This window comes from Ranitomeya variabilis, chromosome 6 (genome assembly GCF_051348905.1).
Source record: "Ranitomeya variabilis isolate aRanVar5 chromosome 6, aRanVar5.hap1, whole genome shotgun sequence".
NCBI classification, from domain to species: Eukaryota; Metazoa; Chordata; class Amphibia; order Anura; family Dendrobatidae; genus Ranitomeya; species Ranitomeya variabilis.
This window is the reverse complement of record NC_135237.1, coordinates 63,720,230-63,738,723: the sequence shown is the minus strand read 5'-3', so window position 1 is coordinate 63,738,723 and position 18,494 is coordinate 63,720,230. Positions and strand designations below refer to the sequence as shown.

The following is an 18,494-nucleotide window of genomic DNA, read 5'->3' as shown; positions in this document are numbered from 1 at the left end:
TGAGGGACTTCTTTGAGGCTGCGTCCGCTTTCCATTCCCGCAGCCAGAGGATACGCCGAATCGTGATGGCGTTTGATGCTATCCCCGCTACTCCCCTTGCTGAATCCAGAGCTCCATGGAGCATGTAGTCTGCTACAACTGCTATTTGAACCGCTTGGTCCGACAGCTCAGGAGCGGATGCTTGGAGAGCTTGTAAATTCTTTGCCCAGGCCAGAATGGCCTTGGCAGCCCAAACTGAGGCGAACGCGGGAGCCAGGGATGCCCCCGCTGCCTCGAAAATTGAACGAGCCATGCGTTCTACCTGCCGGTCTGCTGCGTCCCTGAGGGTTGAGCTATCTGGCAGTAAAAGGAGGGTCTGTGCTGCTAGCCTAGAGACTAGGGGGTCCACTTCAGGTGGATCTGTCCATTCCTTGGTGTCCTTCTGTGGGAAGGGGTACCTCGCCTACAGATATTTGCGATTAGCGAATTTTTTCTCAGGCTGTGAGAGCTGCTTTTTAAGGATCGCCTTAAACTCTGGGTGGTTAGAGAAAACCTTAGGCGGCTTCAGAGGTCCTTCAAAGGAAATCTTATGTTCTGGGGCCTCTGGTGGCGGATCAGAAATGTCCAGCACCCGATGGATGGATGAAATTATGTCCTCAACTAGCGCTGTATTGCTAGGAGGGATTGGGATCAGGGACCCCTCCGTGTCTCTGTCTGAGTCAGTGTCACAGATGCCTTCCGAATCCTGTGTATCACTGAGGCGTCCCCTGCTGAGTGGGCTGGGGAGGAGGCCTTCTCTGGTCGGGGATTGCGGAGATCTGCATGGTCTGTCCTTGGAATGGGATGGTCTAGATGACCTGGAGCTACGGTGTCTCTCCCTAGAGGGGGATGACCGTGTGCTATGGGATGACGCAGATGGACTTGATCTATGGGTCCGCTTGCGTCCTGACCTAGACGTGGATGTGCCAGGGTCATCTTGTTCCTGAGTCAAGCTCTCCCTTTGCTGGGTAACGGTCATAGCCGGGGCATGACCCTGCAGAGCCTGAAGCAATGTGGAGGTTAGGTTATCTATAGACTGCGTCATAGATTGCGATATCTGAGTAGCCCATTCCGGCGTGGCATTAGACACCGAGGCATTGGCAGGGGCTTCTTGGGGTTCTGACCCATTAGTTTGTATACAGTTCTGACAATGCGGGTACGTGCTACTACTGGGGAGAGCGGTCCCGCAGGCTGTGCAGAATGCATAATAGCAGTTCTGCCTGGTTCTCTTGGACCTTGAGCCCGGCATAGTGCACAGATTGCAGAAGGGCTGCCAGCAGAGGACTTTACAGGGGTAGAGAAACCTATAGGGGAGCCTTATAGGTAATATGGATTCACAGCTGAGTAAAAAACCCAGCTGTGATCTTACCCCACCAGTGTGCCCCTAGGTCCAGCGCCGAAGATCCACAGTCCTGTGCCCCCCGGAGACTGGCTGCCTGGTCCTGGTCCTGCAGACCAGGAGATGCAGGGTTAATCTGCAGCCGAAAATGGCTGCTGAGAGAGAGGAAAGGAGGAGAAGGGGGCGGAGAGCTGGAAAAAGGCGGCAAGGCTGTGTAAAAACGCGCCCTTTCTGTCTCGATCCACCCCCTTTATGACACTGTAGAGTGTCATATTTGTCATCCGGGGGGCGGAGAGGAGGCGGCAGCTTCAGCTAGGCCGAAGCCGGGGCCTAAATTAGATGCCTGAGGCCCAGAAGGGCTCCAGGCCGTCGCGAAAGTCCGGGAGGGGGTCGGATGTGAACCGGACCCCTCCGGATTTAAAGGCAGGATGGCGGTGGGGCTATAAGCGGAAGGGGGAGCCCGGTAGGGGTCTCCCTGAGGCAGTATAGAGCTGGTGCTGCCACAGAGACAGGGGCGCAGGGAGCCCTGTGTCTGTATGTGCCATGCCTGCCAGCACTCCCCCCGGCCCCAACAGGAGCCCGCAGCTGGGCTGGGGTCCCTGGATGCAGGCGTAGTGTGCTGGCCCATTGCTGGGAGCTGTAGAATGCTGCCTGTACAGGCCCTACCTGAGGTGTCTCAACCTAATACCCCCAGAGGGGGATAGGGAGGGTGCTGTTGTCACCTTCAGGGGCCTTTATCCTCGCCTCGACCTCAACCCAGAAACCAAAAGGAATTGGGGAAGGAGGGGGGGTCTCGACTTCGAACCAGCACCCAAGGGGCTGGGGAAGGAGCAGCATGGGGAATAGCCATCTCTACTTCAACTGGGCACCCCATAATAGGGGGCCGAGGAAGGAGCCATGCCGGGAGTCTCACAGGAGACCCTCTTTTCTTCATCTGTAATCCTGTCGGAAAAAACGGAGTAAAAATCTTTTAGGTGTGGCTCCTATGCGACACTAAGCAAAAACTGGAGAAGGCTGATGCCGTCCAGGGGTGTATACTGCACAGGAGGAGCCACAGTTAATCTTTTTCAGATTATGCATAGTGTCGCCTCCTAGTGGACAGCAGCATAACACCCATGGTCCTGTGTCCCCCAATGAGGCGACAGAGTAAAGCAGATGATGAGGAAATCACTCCAGGAATGAAGGTGTGCTGATGCGAGCTAGTGAAGACAGCAGAAGGTTGGATACACACAGAGCTCACATCCAGCTTATACTACTGGGAGAAACATTCCCACAAGAAGAAAAATCTGACTTGGATCAGGCTGAAAACTACTTATCAGGGAGTCTGAAAATGAATGCAGACTGATCAAGTCAGTAGTTATTGCTCTAACTTTCAAAGAAAAAGTTTTTCATCTTAAAAAGATGTCTATCAACTTCAATTTCTTTTTTAAAGGGGACTTGTTTATGCTATGGTTTGAGTATTATTAATGTTTTAACAGTGACACAAACTACATATTTAGGAGCCATAAATAAGAATCACTGGAAGATGGAGTATACAAAATATCTACATACCCTTAGTGCAATCTTCATGTTTATGACACTGTTAGGACCGGAGTTATTCAGCTGAAACCTCCGATTTATGGTCAGGTCTTCGCTGGTCAGCAGCTGACTCAACGGGATCTTCAGGTTTCCCATAGAGCTCTGATGATATTCATCCTTCACCTGTAAGAAAGAACACAGATCAGCAAAGAAAGGATCCAAAAAAAACACCTCTGTAGCGCAATGCCGTAGCTGACACTGGTAGGCTTTGCTCCAATATTGCCATCATTTTTACAAGATCCATGAGGATCTGTCATGGTCTGTTCCTCCTTCCGTTGACTTAAAATTGAATTATCAGATCTGCATTGATGGGAAGGAGCAAACGGAAATATGGAGAAGGCCTTGGCCGGCGCTACTGGTAGGGCTCATACAGCAGGATACTAGAACTAACTAGTAAGTTGTAGGTAGTCCTCCACCAACTAAACTTTTTCTTACAAAATTAAAAAAACCTCGATATCTCTCAATCCAAATTGCATGCTAGGTCATCCAAATGTAGGAACCCCTTTTATTACATCCACATGGTCTAAAAGGCTCATCTAGGTGGAAGAAATCCGTTGCCCTTTTGTTTGTCCCATAGTAATTGTGTGATCAGAGAAAATTGCAATTGTTTACTGGAAAAAAGTTCACATTGGAAAGAAAATTACGAATATTCGGAGTGATTAATTTTAGGTGGAAAAAAAAACCAAAATGTTGAGCCTGGTGGACATATTATTTTGGTAAGCTGTACAGAAGATGTCCTGCATGTAGAAAAGCCGCGGAGACACCATCACGTGTTTCTCAACGCAAGCAATGAATAGCCAGGTCTTTCACCAGGAAGGAACAACCACGGGAAGGGCAGCATCCAATAAAGGAAAACCACCTATGCCAAAACATGGTATCCATCCATCCTGATAGCCAGTTTCCTACTCCACACTGATGAGGGGCAAATACCCCGAAACAGCTGTCTGTGGATGGATACCATGTTTTGGCGTAGATGGTTTTCCTTTATTGGATGCTGCCCTTCCTGTGGTTGTTCCTTCCCGGTGAAAGACCTGGCTATTCATTGCTTGCGTTGAGAAACACGTGATGGTGTCTCCGCGGCTTTTCTACATGCATTTGCATATTTCCCATTAGGGATGGGGGCAGTGTTCTGGATCACTGCGTTGAGAAACACGTGATGGTGTCTCCGCGGTGTTGGATGTTTTGATCTCCCCGAGGTCATTCACCCTTATGTTTATAGCCTTTTCACTAGGCACTGCTCCTAATAGCCAGTTTCCTACTCCACACTGATGAGGGGCAAATACCCCCGAGGTCATTCATCCTTATGTTTATAGAAGATGTCCTGGGCAGCTATTAATTAACTGTTGGGTACATTGACATTAGAAGGCATTAATAGACTGACTGACAAGAAAAATCGCTAATATCGGTTTCCTTGACCCTAGTGAATTTTATTGAAGTATTTAATGAGCATGCTCACATCTGGGCAAAGGCCATAGAGAAAGGAGGTGGAGGAGGTGAGCTGTGACATCACTTATCTAGGATGGCGGATCCTTTGTTATCTACGAAGTAATATCGCTTGTAATGATAATGAGACTGCTGAAAAGTCTTCTGTACAGAATAAGAAGCATATTTCAAGTATAAGGACATAATACTTTATATTTATCAAACGCACATATGAGCGATATCCCTAGAAAGTGGGCTGGTAAAAAAAAAAGAAAAAACATCAAAGAAAAGACAGATGGCAGAAGCTGAATACAGGTGTGAAAGGTGCGCGCGGCCCACGCTTGTTTGTCCTGTTGTCTTGCCAGCAGGAGACAACACAATCAGTCCTGTATTGTTGGGGCAGCCCTAGGGGGACAGCATCGTACAGAACGACCTACCTCTATGTCAAGGTCTTGTCTTTTAGGATTGTGGACATAGAAAGTAAATGTTTGTTCCCACACTGGCTCAATCGTTTTGTATTTTACCTGCAGATAAGAAAAAATATATAATCCCATATACAGTTATAGGAATGATGTTTATTATTCTTCAAAAATAGTTATGATGTTGAAATGGAGCGGCTATTCCTTATACACAGCCGACAAGAAAGCTCTATGCTCAGTTCCTCTAACTCTTATTAGAAAACATAGGGAATGTGTGATAACAATGTGACCTATTGTTTAAATCAGGTGTTTTATATATGTAATGTTTATACATAGACATACCGTATATACTCGAGTATAAGCAGAGTTTTTCAGCACTTTTTTCCGCTGAAAACGCCCCCCTCGGTTTATACTCAAGTGAGGGTCCAGAACATGGAGGGGAGCGGATCACAGGAGGCAGGAGTCGGCAGCTGACACTGTGCCCGCTGCTAAAGAGAAATGAATATTCACTGCGCTGGCACTGCTCTGTAATAGCACGCACAGTGTCAGCCGCAGCCGCTGGGCGATCATGTGTGCATCCTACTTAAAGTGAACCCCGACACCAGGTTTGGCTGATAAGAGATACGGCCATCACCTTTCAGGGCTTATATAAGTCATTCTATAATGCTGTGTACACCTGACCTCAACCCGACCTGTAAGAGAAGAAAAATAACTTTTATTATACTCACCCGGGGGGCGGTCCGGTTCGAGGGGTGTCGCTGGTCTTGGTCCGGCGCCTCCCATCTTTTACCAATCCCCATCCTCCTTCTTGCTTCATGTGGATGACGTGTCCTTTCGTCATCCACACAGGCTCCCCGGCATCGCGCTCCTGCGCAGGCGTAGTTCTCTACCCTGTTGAGGGAGGCCCAGTGCCTGCGCAATGCAGTACCTTGCTCTGCCCTCAAAAGGGTAGATAAGTACGCCTGCGCAGGAGCGCGATGTCGAGGAGATTGTGTGCAGGGACGCATCATCCACATGAAGCAAACAGGAGCACGGCATCGCAAAATGATGGGAGCCACCGGACCAAGACCAGGGACACCACTCAGACCGGACAGCCCTCCAGGTGAGTATAATAAAAGTTATATTTCTTCTCTTGCAGGTCGGGTTGGGGGCAGATATACAGCATTATAGAATGTTGTATATCAGCCCTGAAAGGTGGTGATCTTATTTCACATTGGGCAAAAGTGGTGACAAGTTCCTTTAAAGAAAAATGTGAATTTCTCTGGAATAAGACATCGTTTTAGTCACCTTCCTATGACCTATATGTGCCCATATAGACGGTTTAGGAGAGTTGATCCTACCGATAGGTCATTTTCTGATGACACATTCCTTCTAATTAGCAATGAATATTCATCCTATAAAAAGGTGGACATTCTGTAAAGTTTCTCTTACATGCTAATTGCATACACATGGCCGCTAGTGGCCGTGATGCACCTGTACTAGCCATTGCAACTAATGGTTACAGAAGAGCATTAATTGCAGCCGTGTAAGTGCAAAGTCTTCTCTAAAAGGAGACATTTCCCATATTTTAGATTCATTTTAAAAGCAGAAGACACAAAGGTGAAGGACGAGTGTCCACCCTTCAATGAAGATTAGGGGGAAGCCATGATGTTTCCCTATGCCAGACACCTCGTGACAACATCGTACTTGTGTCATTGGTGCCATCCTCGGAGCCCCATCTTACCTTGCTTTCTTGCACAGTGTGACCCACAGAAAACACCACAAAAGGATTAGGTGTGCTGCCCATTTTCTTCCCTGACTGGAACGGAACCAAAAAAAGGCAAATATTACACCACTTTACATGCCAACAATCGGGGTACACATTCAACCAGGTTATTGTAGAAAGCAAAACTTGCCATTACATCTGATAAAATAACATTTCTTTCATTCCAAATGAAGTTGGACAAAGAAACACAGATGTAAATGCAATAAAATAAAATAAAAATAACAGCAAGCCCATGCAGGTTAGCAATGGGAAAGACGCCATTGGAGGATGTATGCAGGAACATAAATGTACAAAGCTTCCGAGCTGCATAATTGTACATTCGTGTAAAAGAAATAGCGTAAATGGAGGATGGGGAAATTAGAGATTGTCAGGAAGCTCTGGTTCTAGCTTACGCTGCTCCGTCCTGGCGAGATCTCTTGATCGTGAGGAAGGATCATCTGTGGTAAAGTAGACCTGTCACTACACATAGCGGAGACAGCCAACCACGGTCATTGCCCACCTAGATAATGGCTATGGGCCTACTGGTCTTCATAAGAGTAAGGCGCCTCACTTCTGGGGATGGGGCTCTGTTTAGGAATTTTTAGAACTTCTGATGTGAGGCACTAATGGAAACCTTCAGCTTAGATAACCACTAGTGATGAGTGAGCTTGGATAAGGTGTTATCTGAGCATGCTCGGGTGCTAACTGAATATCTTCGATGTGCTCGAAAAATATGTCTGAGTCCCCGTGTCTGTTAGATAGCCACAACACATGCAGGGACTCCCTTTTTGTTAGGCAATCCCTACATATGTTGTGGCTGTCGAACAGCCGAGACACATGCATGCCCAGAGACTCGAACATATTATTCGAGCACGCCAAAGACAGACACTTGGTTAGCACCCGAGCATGCTCGGATAACACCTTACCAAGAACGTTCGTTCATCATTAAGAACCACCCATTTCCAGGACCAAGGAGGTCTATAAAATGGCTCCCAAATTTCTAATACTGGAAATCCAAAACTACACGCTGACGCTCTGCTCACATCTGCAGTACTATGGATCCAACACAACATTATGCATTCCCAGATGGGGGCTGTAAGGGGTTCTGCTGTTTTGGACGCACAGACACGAACCTTGGTGGAGTCACCGGATTCACCTGCAGATATGTGCAGAGCCTGAGCAAACCATAACTCGCCTGTAGGACCATGTTATTGGGACGTTATGGGAGACGTCTTGGAATCAGTGGGGGTCTGACATCAGCAGCGTGATGTTTTGGCATTCTATAAGACGATCAGGTTTTTTTTTTACATTTCCCCTTGCATGGGAAAAAATGTAAAGTTGGTTTTCTAAGTTTCTAAATAAAAATGTATTGAAACTAAAGAGAACCTGCCACTTGCCATAAATATGTACTTTTTCCTGGTGTGAAATCCACGCTGTTTTCTTGTGCTCTTGAGCCTCTCCGTTCCCGACATATAGCCTCTTCTTCCCAATAAAAAAAATCTAGTATTGTTGGCCAAGTAGGTGTGCTCATCAACTCTTCACTATGAATTAAAAAAATATATAAATATATATAAAAAATAATAGATTTATATTAAGGGAAGAGGGGGCCATATCTGAGGAACAAAGAGGTGCCGGTGAAAAAGAAAGACAACGCGGAAAACAGCAGCATTTACACCAGGTGAAAAAAAATACACATTTATTGTAAATGACAGGACAGTGGTAAATTTACCATTAGCTTCTCACACTTTTGTGAATGAGTTTTGTGAAGTATTTTACATTGTAATTTGTGCTGTGTTACAAGCAGTATAAGGCAATGTAATAGATACTGAAATCTAATAAACGGGTCGTCCAGGATTAGCTGCTTTTTTCTCGAAAAACAAGAGGCACAACTGTTCGCACTTTGCGTGTTAGATTGTAACAGCTCCATTGAAATAAATGGGGCTGAGCTGTAATATCAGACACAACCTGAACCCATGTGTGGCGCTGTTTTCGGAAGTAAGCAGCCATGTTTTTTCTAATCCTGGACAACTCTTGTGAGGAAGTACCTAAACAAAAATATTAGCAAATTTCCTTTTTTATTTTTCCCCAAGTTACCCCACATATTTTCACTGGCCAAATTAATCCTACTGTAAGAAAGACCCGAACCTTTACTCGGGAAGCTGCAGGGATCAAACTCCTTGCAGACCCTTAGGACAGAGATTGGGGTGATCTACAAAAGCCAAAACTATGGCCTTTCTGGCTTGCGGGGTCCATCATGTATGCAGGATATCTGATGCATGCCCGTATGGTGAGCACTGTCGATGCGGTCATATCCATGAATATAGGTGCAGTTATTACCTTCCATGGGCCAAGCTCTATGTAGGTTAATAAAGCACCGAGTACCTATCACCCACCCGTAGGGGCAGCCGCTGCTGTACCCATGCCGGTCTATCAGGCAGAAGGGTCCGGTGACTTGATTCATACAGGTCGGAGCCACAGTAGGTTTGCTCCCTGTTCACACACGATTTGGCGTAGTGCCGTAACCGCTGCGGGTGGGTGATACTCATGCCCACTTGCCTGTGACCTTACGGGAAGGGTTGTGCGTGTCTTATACATAGATTACGCTCATTCTATGGATTTATCCCTTAAGGTCCAAAAGGGTTTAACTGGATTGTTTTACCTTTTTAGCTTTGTCAACAGCAGACTTCTTCATGCCATCCTGGTTAAGCTCTAATGGATTATTCTTATGACAGGGAGAGATGAACACACTCAGGGTTAATAAACCAAGCTATTGAGGATGCTCCAGCAGGTTAACCACAGGACGACACGGGCACAGGACGACACGGGCACAGGACACAGAAAGACAAACGCGACATATTGACACAGGACACAATCTAGACTTAGGAAGAGAGATGTTCCAGAGGCAGCAAACTAAAGACACAATCGTATCTCTGCTCAGGTTCGTTAATGGGTGCAACAGAACAACACTCAGATCCAAAACTTCACATGGTAAAAAGCAGGGGGGACAAGACCACGCTGGAGGACAGCCATCAGCAGAAAATCACCTATTGTTTAACCTGATTTTTTGTGTTTATATATATATATTTATCACAATCTGTACAAAAATTATAAATAAAACAAAAATTAGCAATCTTACAATGTTCTCACTGGCCACTGGGGCATTCTTAGATTCATACTTCTTGTCCTGTTTTCATCAAGGTTATTTATCACAGGCAGGATTACAATGACAGCTAACACCTCTATACAAAGCTGATCCTTCCTTCACAATGACCTTGGTACAGGCTCAGATGCTTCAATACAAAAGAGTAGGGTCTGGGTTTTTTTCAGGGAACAACACATGTACATTGTGGCTAATGTACATGTATTGTTTCCTGAAACAACAGGAATTTAGAGTTTAAAAAAGCCCCAGTGAAAACTGCAAGATTTCTACTTTTTATTTTTAATACAGATTGTGATAAACAAAACATTACCAAAATATATTTAGCACAAAAATTTGATTTAAACTCATAGCTCATTTTCTTAGGATAGCTTCCCTTTAAAAGAAAATAATCAGTTCAATCTGACCTACTTAGTCATTTGTTCATCGTAAGGGTATGTGCACATGGGGCAGATGCTGAAAGATGCGCCAAATTTGTAGTATTTCCATAACGGAATCTGCAACAAAATAAACACAGCTTGGAGCAGGTTCTCAGCAGCAGATCAGTCCCATGTGGACATTTCCCTAAAGCTCCATTTCTGGGACAAACTACAAAATCCTGCAAACATGGCAAGTCCCTAATATAGAAGAACTTCTTTATTTCTCTGCCTTTCTAATGAGGACACTTGAAATGAAGGAAACTTTATTGGCTTTTCAAATCTGGTAGACCATTTGCCATTCTCTAAATCATATATTAAAGCACCCGTCTTGTCTGAGGCAGACGTCACTTGCTATGCCGGTGGGTGTAGGACGGGTCTCTTCACTTCTGGTCCACTTTGCCATGGAGGTGAGCCGGAGCCGGAGCTCACAGTACACTGGTCGCTTTGCCACTGGGATTGCAGAACAGCAAAAAGCGGCTCTCTCACACTTATTAGGGGGGACGTCAGAACCGATAATAATGACATCATATGGAACGTGGTTTTGTTTTTTTCTTACACTTGACAGATGCTACATGGAAATGCATTATCAGCCATTCCCATAAAAAGGAGTAGTAATTTATTGCTTTTCCCCCCCCAATTTTCTTACACGGTAATGAGCATTACAAAACTGCTAATAATCTAACGTCCTAATTAGCGAGGAGCGCAAGTGCTCGTTACTTGAGTTTACCCAAGGATGTTCGGGTATGCACAGAGTATCGCGGGTGCCCGAGCGACATGTTCTACTCTCCGCGGGTGCAAGTTTGGCAACTGTTGGACAGCCACAAAGCATGCGGTGATTGCCTGACAAACACGGGCAATCTCTACATTTTGTGACTGTTCAACAGTCGCGAAACATACGGCCGCGTTGACTAGAACATGTCGCTCGAGCACCCGGCAATACTCGAGCAAACTCAAGTAACGAACACTTGAGCTCATCACTAGTAGTGACGAGTGAATGTGCTGGAATAAGGTGTTATCTGAGCATGCTCGGGTGCTAAAGTGTCTTCGACGTGCTTGAAAAATATATTCCAGTCCCCGCGGCTGCATGTCTTGCGGCTGTTAGACAGCCACAACACATGCAGGGATTACGGTACCTGTTTGTTAGGCAATTCCTGCATGTGTTGCAGCTGTCAGACAGCTGCTAGATATGCAACTGCGGGGACTCGAACATATTATTCGAGCACCCGAAAACACACGGTTAGCACATGAGCATGCTCGGATAACACCATATCCCAGCACGTTCGCTCATCACCTAATCCTGACATATAGTCCTAAGTGGCTACATACACCGCTAGGCTTTGAGTATCATGTTCCCAAACTGCAACGTCCGAATCGTAACATACAACATTTATGGAGGATTGCTTAGTGTCACTTCACTTGGTTGCTATTGAGGACATGCTGAAAAACATGCACTGTAGTCACACATGCATGTCTATTGCAGCACGCGGCAGCCGCCACCAGGAAACTCACAAATAATGTTCTATACATGGAGGAGGTGTTCTCACAAAAGATCAGTCCAGAAGCCTTCCTCTCTTTTAAGTAGCCACACCCCAAATTCCCCTCGTAGATACTCTTGAAACATGAGAATGAGGCAAGGAAGCAAAGAATGACCAAAGCGAAGCAAAATAATAATAATAATGATACAATAAGCAAGTGAGCAAACAAAGATCACGAGTAACAAAACAATGGAGGAAGAGACGGAACAAATAATACAGAACTGGATGGAAAAAGCTGTAAATGGGATCAAGCGGTTAATAATTATGTGACAGAAAGAATTACGGTAAATGCGTGATTGTTATTCTACAAGGCGTTGGCTCCAGAAGCATCTTGGCATTTCCAGCTGTTGTCTGATCTGGGCAGAATATGTGACCATTGGGATTTCGTCAACAAGGATCATAGCGGCTTTGGAAATTTTCTCAGCAGAAAATTTGTAGCAAAAAGAGAGAAATCTGCACCGAAAATCCTCATAAATTAACATACAAATGTCAAAACCACAGCTGCAGACTTCTTCCAGAATGGCAGCATCCTTTAGACGCTGTGTTAAAAGCACTACTTCTAGAGGAGACCAGCGGTGAGGCATAAAGCCACCATATAGCAGCACATTGAGTGGGCAAGCGCGGTATACAAAACCGCAAGAGCTTAGTGTGCCGCCAAATACCTTCCTTTTGTATTTATTGCACTTTTGTTTTGTTTTGCTGCGGATTTATTTACTTTTCAGCAAATCCGCAAGCATGGTACAGTAGTGTGCGGTCTCCCTTGCAATGATGCCTATGACTATGTGATGAATGATGTCTGGTCACTACACAGCATGAAAATAATAGGATTGTAATCAGTTCCCAAAATTATAAAAAAAAAAAAAATACAATTACATAGTGTCCTAAACTCAACTACCAAGGTCAAGCATTTTCTATGCACAGACCATGAAATATATATAGGTGGAATCTAGAGATGGTCCAGGGGTCAAGGACAGTATTCCATGGCCCTGAGAATCAGTCAAGGACAGTATTCCATGGCCCTGAGAGCCGGTCAAGGACAGTATTCCATGGCCCTGAGAACCGGTCAAGGACAGTATTCCATGGTCCTGAGAATCGGTCAAGGACAATATTCCATGGCCCTGAGAACCGGTCAAGGACAGTATTCCATGGCCCTGAGAATGTCCTCCTACGTGCCGTCATCTCCGGCTCCTCGTTAGATTAGCCAGCCTGGTGTGACGTTGTCTGTGCATCATGATGCAATATTGAAGTCCCGCCAGGCCGGCTAATCTAAAGATGAGCCGGAGATGCCGGCAATTAGGAGGCAATTCTCAGGGCTCCCGTCCAGCAGCCATGGACTACTGATCATGTTGCTGGACCAGGGGGCTGGAAATCAGTCTGCTCATCTCAAGAAGAAGAATTTCTACTAATATTTTCCAGATAAAACCAAGAGATAAAATTCCTGGCTGAATATAAGGAAGGAATATTTCATGTTTGGAGACAAAACTCGATAAAGCAATGCCTAGAGACACATGGTGCTTACAGGTAAATTTCTGGCCGAATCCAGGTACAGCACAAGCAGAGCTGCAGAAAGGCCGTCGTCTGCCTGGTCCTTGTCAGCTTTAATGCTGGTCAGTACCTACAGGGTTTAATAAAAAAATAAGAAATAAAAAAAGGATTGAGTCTGAAAACTTTATGCAACACTGTACAAACTCCACATCCACAGAATACCCCTGTACACACAGTGTCTACGGTGCATAAAGTCGTAGGCCTATGGTGTAGAGGGCTCATACACCTAACAGTATGTCCCTGTATATAAAGTCGTAGATGTACGGGGCTCATATACCTCTAATAGGAGGCTCTGGACAAAAACACCAATATGGCCACATACATGAGCCCCCATAAAGAACATATCTCCCCGATATCAGCAGACTATACGGTAATCTGTGATCACGGCTGTGTGGGGCGCATACCTTGTCCAGGTTCTCGGTGGTGGACTTTGGAGAAAGCCATTCAAGCTTTAAATGGAGTTTTCCAGACGTTGCCTCATCAAGAGTAAACCACTATGAAGACATGAAGCCGTGCAGTCACACCTCTGCCCATTATTTGTATTAGAACGGAACAATCATTATCTCCTTTAGCCTCAATGAGTTCTGCCAAGATTTCTACTGATCATTGTGAGAAATGCTAAAAACTGAAGCATAAGGGTAGGTTCACACAGGACGTTCTTGCTGATTTTTTATGCTAATTTTCAGCTGCTTTTTACAGTACCAGCAAAGCCTATGAGATTTCAGAAATCTCATGCACACACATTGGTTTTTTGTGTGATCAGTATTTTGTGCTTTGCTGCGTTTTTTGGACATAGATCACGTCTTTTTTTTTCAGCGTTTTTGCTGCATTTTTTCCACACATTGGCTTGAATGGGTGTTGAAAAAAAGCAGCAAAAACGCAGGTATCATTATTTGCTGCCTTTTTGCTGCTGAAAATGCAAGGACATTAGCATGGACAAAGAGGGAAAAAAAAGCACCAAAAAAATACACCAAATATGCAACAAAAAACGCACCTAAACCTGCGTTTTTTGACGCAGCTTCTTTCCTGCCAAGAAGATCAGGTTTTGCTGCAGAAAAAAAAACCCTGCAAAAACGCCCCGTGTGAACGTACCCTAATGATCAGCCTTTCATGTATTTCCAGGGGCACAATGCAGAGTTATCAGAAAACATGCCCCAGACTGGTTTTATTCATGGGTAATAAAAAAAAAACTTACCGTACTAAAATATGGAGACAGTAGATTTTCTTTAGGCCTTTGTAAAGTGGTGGGGTTTTGGTGCGTTACCCGATAAGGAAAGTAGAACACACATCAAATGGTTAATTACTAGTGATGAGCGAGTGTGCTGGGATAAGGTGTTATCTGAGCATGCTCGGGTGCTACCTGAGTGACTGCGGCGCGCTGGAATAATATGCGCGACTCCCCTCAGCTGCATGTCTGTTCAACAGCCACAATGCATGCAGGGATTGTCTAACAAACAGGAAATTCCAGCATGTGTTGTCGCTGTCCTAACAGCTGTGAGACATGCAGCTGCGGGGACTCGGACATATTATTCCAGGACACCTGAGATCCTCTGATAGCACCCGAGCATGCTCAGATAACACCTTATCCCAGCTCGTTCACTCATCACTAACAATTACCTATATTTAAAGTCCCCAATTCACTGAAAATTGAGCCTTTGATGTGTGTTCACTTTCCTTATCGGGTAGCGCACCGACACCGCAGTCCCTGAACGGATTCTCTCCGGGTACTGTCTCCTGATCTCTTCACCCAATCGCCATTTTCACTAAAACCAAAGCGTCACTATAACCACAATTCTTCCACGCGTTAGGGCGGGTTCAGATAAGAGTATGAAAGATTGGCCAATATTGATGCAGAAGAAAACAAAATGAACAATTTCATCCGTATGCTCATCGATTTTCCTATTTTACCATCACTGTGACATCCATGTTACACATCACCAGTTAAAAAAAAAAATGTACAAGACCAAATACAGTTTGCTATATTAATAATTGCAATGTGTGTAAAAATTGAATGCAATAATACATCTGAATGGTGACATAAAGCCTGCGATCCGGAGGGAGTCCGGCTGTGATCTGAGAACACATGGTCAGTGAGACAGCCGGGACCCCGCGTGCTGCCGGTGCTGGGAGGAGACGGCAGATCACGTACCATGCGGGACATTTTTGGTGCAGGATATCTCCATATGAAATACAGAAGCAAATCGCACTATTCCATAAAGTGGAAAAGAAGCCATACAAGTCATCGAAGGCCGGAGAGACTCAGGTACACGGAGACATACAGATATATGTGACATATGTGCTGGCAGCTCTGCTGATGAATACTCCTAATGTAGAGAGTGACTGTAGCCCAACACAGTCCCCGAAGGCACCACATGGCCACTCACCTCATCGACCACTCTCTCCTTCTCCACTTCAGCCAAATCAATCAAGAGGCTGAAAGAAAACCAAAAATGATTAAGGCGCTGACTAAAAAATGTATTTCCTGTCCTTCATTATCTTTCTGTGAGGGACTTTTCTCTATTATTACGTGTTAGTGCTGCGGACATTATACCCATTTGTGACTCACAGAGGGAGGATTTAGATTTTATAGAGCTTCTAGATCAACGGAAAAAAAGAGCCAAATCTCCTCAAAAAAATATTACAGTCTTCCCGATTTCCCTTAGATACTCACAACCCTCCTCCCTGGGTCCAGCTTCGGCTTTCTGTCACTGCTCCGGTCTCTCTGTTTTGGCTGCAGTAGAGAGCGGGTAATGGTGTGCACTCTGGTCAAGAGTTGTGGAGGTGCTGGTAAATCGGACCGTGTGGTCAAGTCAATAGTAAAAGAAAAGTACCGCACACTCAAAGTTGATATGATGCAAAAAGGTAAATGCCAGATTTATTAACACAAAAAAAAATGTCAACAATTGCCACTGTGTAGGTTTGTAGTGAGGAAACCCAACGTTTCGACCCTCCCGGGTCTTATTCATGGGGTTACTTAACTCTTTTGTTACACATACATAGGGGTGGCAGTGTTGGTAGGCAAGACAAAGGTCCTTTACAGTATAACCTTGTAAGTCCAATAGTAGCTCCTATAAAACAGGCCAGGGGGTCCTGTATGGGGTAAGCTGCAGCAAAGTGAGGGGTCCTTAAAGTGGATCTGTTAGCAGCTCCTCTGGCATGCGTAGAAGGGTCCTGTACAGGGTGAATAGTAGCCTGTAGGGCTGTCCTGTTCTGTACAGCGTCCTGGGATCAGCGGCGCATCCCGCGCCCAGCTGTATGGTCCTGGAGAGTGGGTCTTGGCTGCAGTAGAGACGCCACAACTTCAGAATATATCAGGGAGCTCAGCAGCTTTACCGATGTTGAAGGCACAAGCCACTAAGCTTGGTGATTGGCTGCAGCAGTGATGTACGCTGAAGTCGTGATGTCTCTGCTGCAGCTAAAACACAAGGAAACAGAGCAGATGGGTAAAGCTGGCGCTGGACCTGGGGAGGGTGAGTATCTCCTATGCTTATTGTTTAACATATATAAAAGTTTTTGTTATGGAAAATCTCTATAATATAGAATCCCTAGGGAGCAAAACTAGAAGCTCCCATACAGCTTATAAGGCTCAGGAATGTGACAGCTATCCTCAGAACGCCCCCCATAAATGTGGATGTAACAGCAATATTCAGAACGCCCCCATATAAGTGCATGTGACAGCTATCCTCAGAACGCCCCCATATGTGTGCATGTGACAGCTATCCTCAGAACTCCCCTTATAAGTGCATGTGACAGCGATCCTCAGAACGTCCCCATATATGTGCATGTGACAGCTATCCTCAGAACACCCCCATATAAGTGCATGTGACAGCGATCCTCAGAACGCCCCCATATGTGTGCATGTGACAGCTATCCTCAGAACTCCCCTTATAAGTGCATGTGACAGCGATCCTCAGAACGTCCCCATATATGTGCATGTGACAGCTATCCTCAGAACACCCCCATATAAGTGCATGTGACAGCGATCCTCAGAACGCCCCCATATAAGTACATGTGACAGTTATCCTCAGAACACCCCCATATAAGTGCATGTGACAGCAATCCTCCGGACGCCCCCATATAAGTGCATGTGACAGCGATCCTCAGAACCCCCCATATCAGTGCATGTGACAGCTATCCTCAGAATGCCCCCCATATATGTGATGTGACAGCTATCCTCAGAACACCCCCATATATGTGCATGTGACAGCGATCCTCAGAACGCCCCCATATAAGTGCACGTGACAGTGATCCTCAGAACCCCCCCATATATGTGCACGTTCCCGCTGAGTGTTCACATGTCCTCTCTGGGAAGAGCAGAGTAATTTGCTGTCAGATACATTTTTATCTGCCCTGAAGAAAAAAAAAAAGGATTGGGCATTCAAAATTAAATTGCCCATTGATGTGTCCGGAGGCCTCATTGGATGGTTAGCAAGACCCTCAGAAATTGGTGAGGACAAGCATGTGTGGGGAGGTGAGCTTTTAACAAGGACATTAAAAGAGTGTCCTGTGCTAGGAGGACAGGTATTGGTTCTTTTTTGGACACATAGCTGATCCTAGTCCATGCCTGGAAACTACTGTTCTGTGCTGTGGAGTTGGTGTCGGTATAAAATGGACCGGCTGACTACTAAAATATATAATACATTGGGTACAGTAGTACATTGCAGGATGTGCTGAATATTTTTTCATAATAATTTGGGAAAGTTATGAAATGTAAATACCTGTTCTGCCCCTAATCTAAGGATCTCAGCTTTTAGTTGAGATGAATCTGTGCTGCACTTTATGTACATGCTCAGTAGTGACCAGTGCTGTGGGGTCATAGTTGAAATGAATTTGTGCTGCACTTTATGTACATGCTCAGTAGTGACCAGGGCTGGGAGGTTGGAGTTGAGATGAATCTGTGCTGCACTTTATGTACATGTCAGTAGTGACCATGGCTGTGGGGTCATAGTTGAAATGAATTTGTGCTGCACTTTATGTACATGCTCAGTAATGATCAGTGACGTGGGGTCATAGTTGAGATGAATCGGTGCTACACTTTAAGCACATGCTCAGTAGTTTATGTTTGTGTGTGTGTGTAGCCCATTCACTATCTCATCTACCCCCCACCCCCTGAAGATGGCTGGACCATCATTGTAAATACATCATTGTAAATACACACCTGTACTTTGTATCTCCCCACCTCATTGTAGATTGTAAGCTCTCACGAGCAGGGTCGTCTTATTTTGCTTTATTGCTGTATTGTTAACATTGTTACCTATGACTGTTGTGTTTGAAACTGTTAAACTGTAAAGCGCTGCGGAATATGTTGGCGCTATATA

General features: G+C 45.3%; 1 protein-coding gene across 4 annotated transcripts in view; it reads right to left on the bottom strand.

Annotated features, from left to right (window-relative positions):
- Window positions 1-18,494, bottom strand: part of ESYT2 (extended synaptotagmin 2) — a 156,993-nt gene that overhangs the window by 21,570 nt on the left and 116,929 nt on the right. For 2 of the 4 annotated variants that reach the window (XM_077268568.1, XM_077268571.1), the window contains exons 11-18: window positions 15,561-15,609; window positions 13,581-13,670; window positions 13,151-13,246; window positions 9,180-9,242; window positions 6,934-6,978; window positions 6,500-6,574; window positions 4,795-4,881; window positions 2,909-3,058 (exon numbers count right to left, since the gene is read on the bottom strand). In XM_077268568.1, coding sequence (XP_077124683.1) covers window positions 2,909-3,058; window positions 4,795-4,881; window positions 6,500-6,574; window positions 6,934-6,978; window positions 9,180-9,242; window positions 13,151-13,246; window positions 13,581-13,670; window positions 15,561-15,609 — 655 coding nt within the window. The remainder of the gene's footprint in view (window positions 1-2,908; window positions 3,059-4,794; window positions 4,882-6,499; window positions 6,575-6,933; window positions 6,979-9,179; window positions 9,243-13,150; window positions 13,247-13,580; window positions 13,671-15,560; window positions 15,610-18,494) is intronic. The other 2 variants (XM_077268569.1, XM_077268570.1) reach the window with 2 other exon arrangements.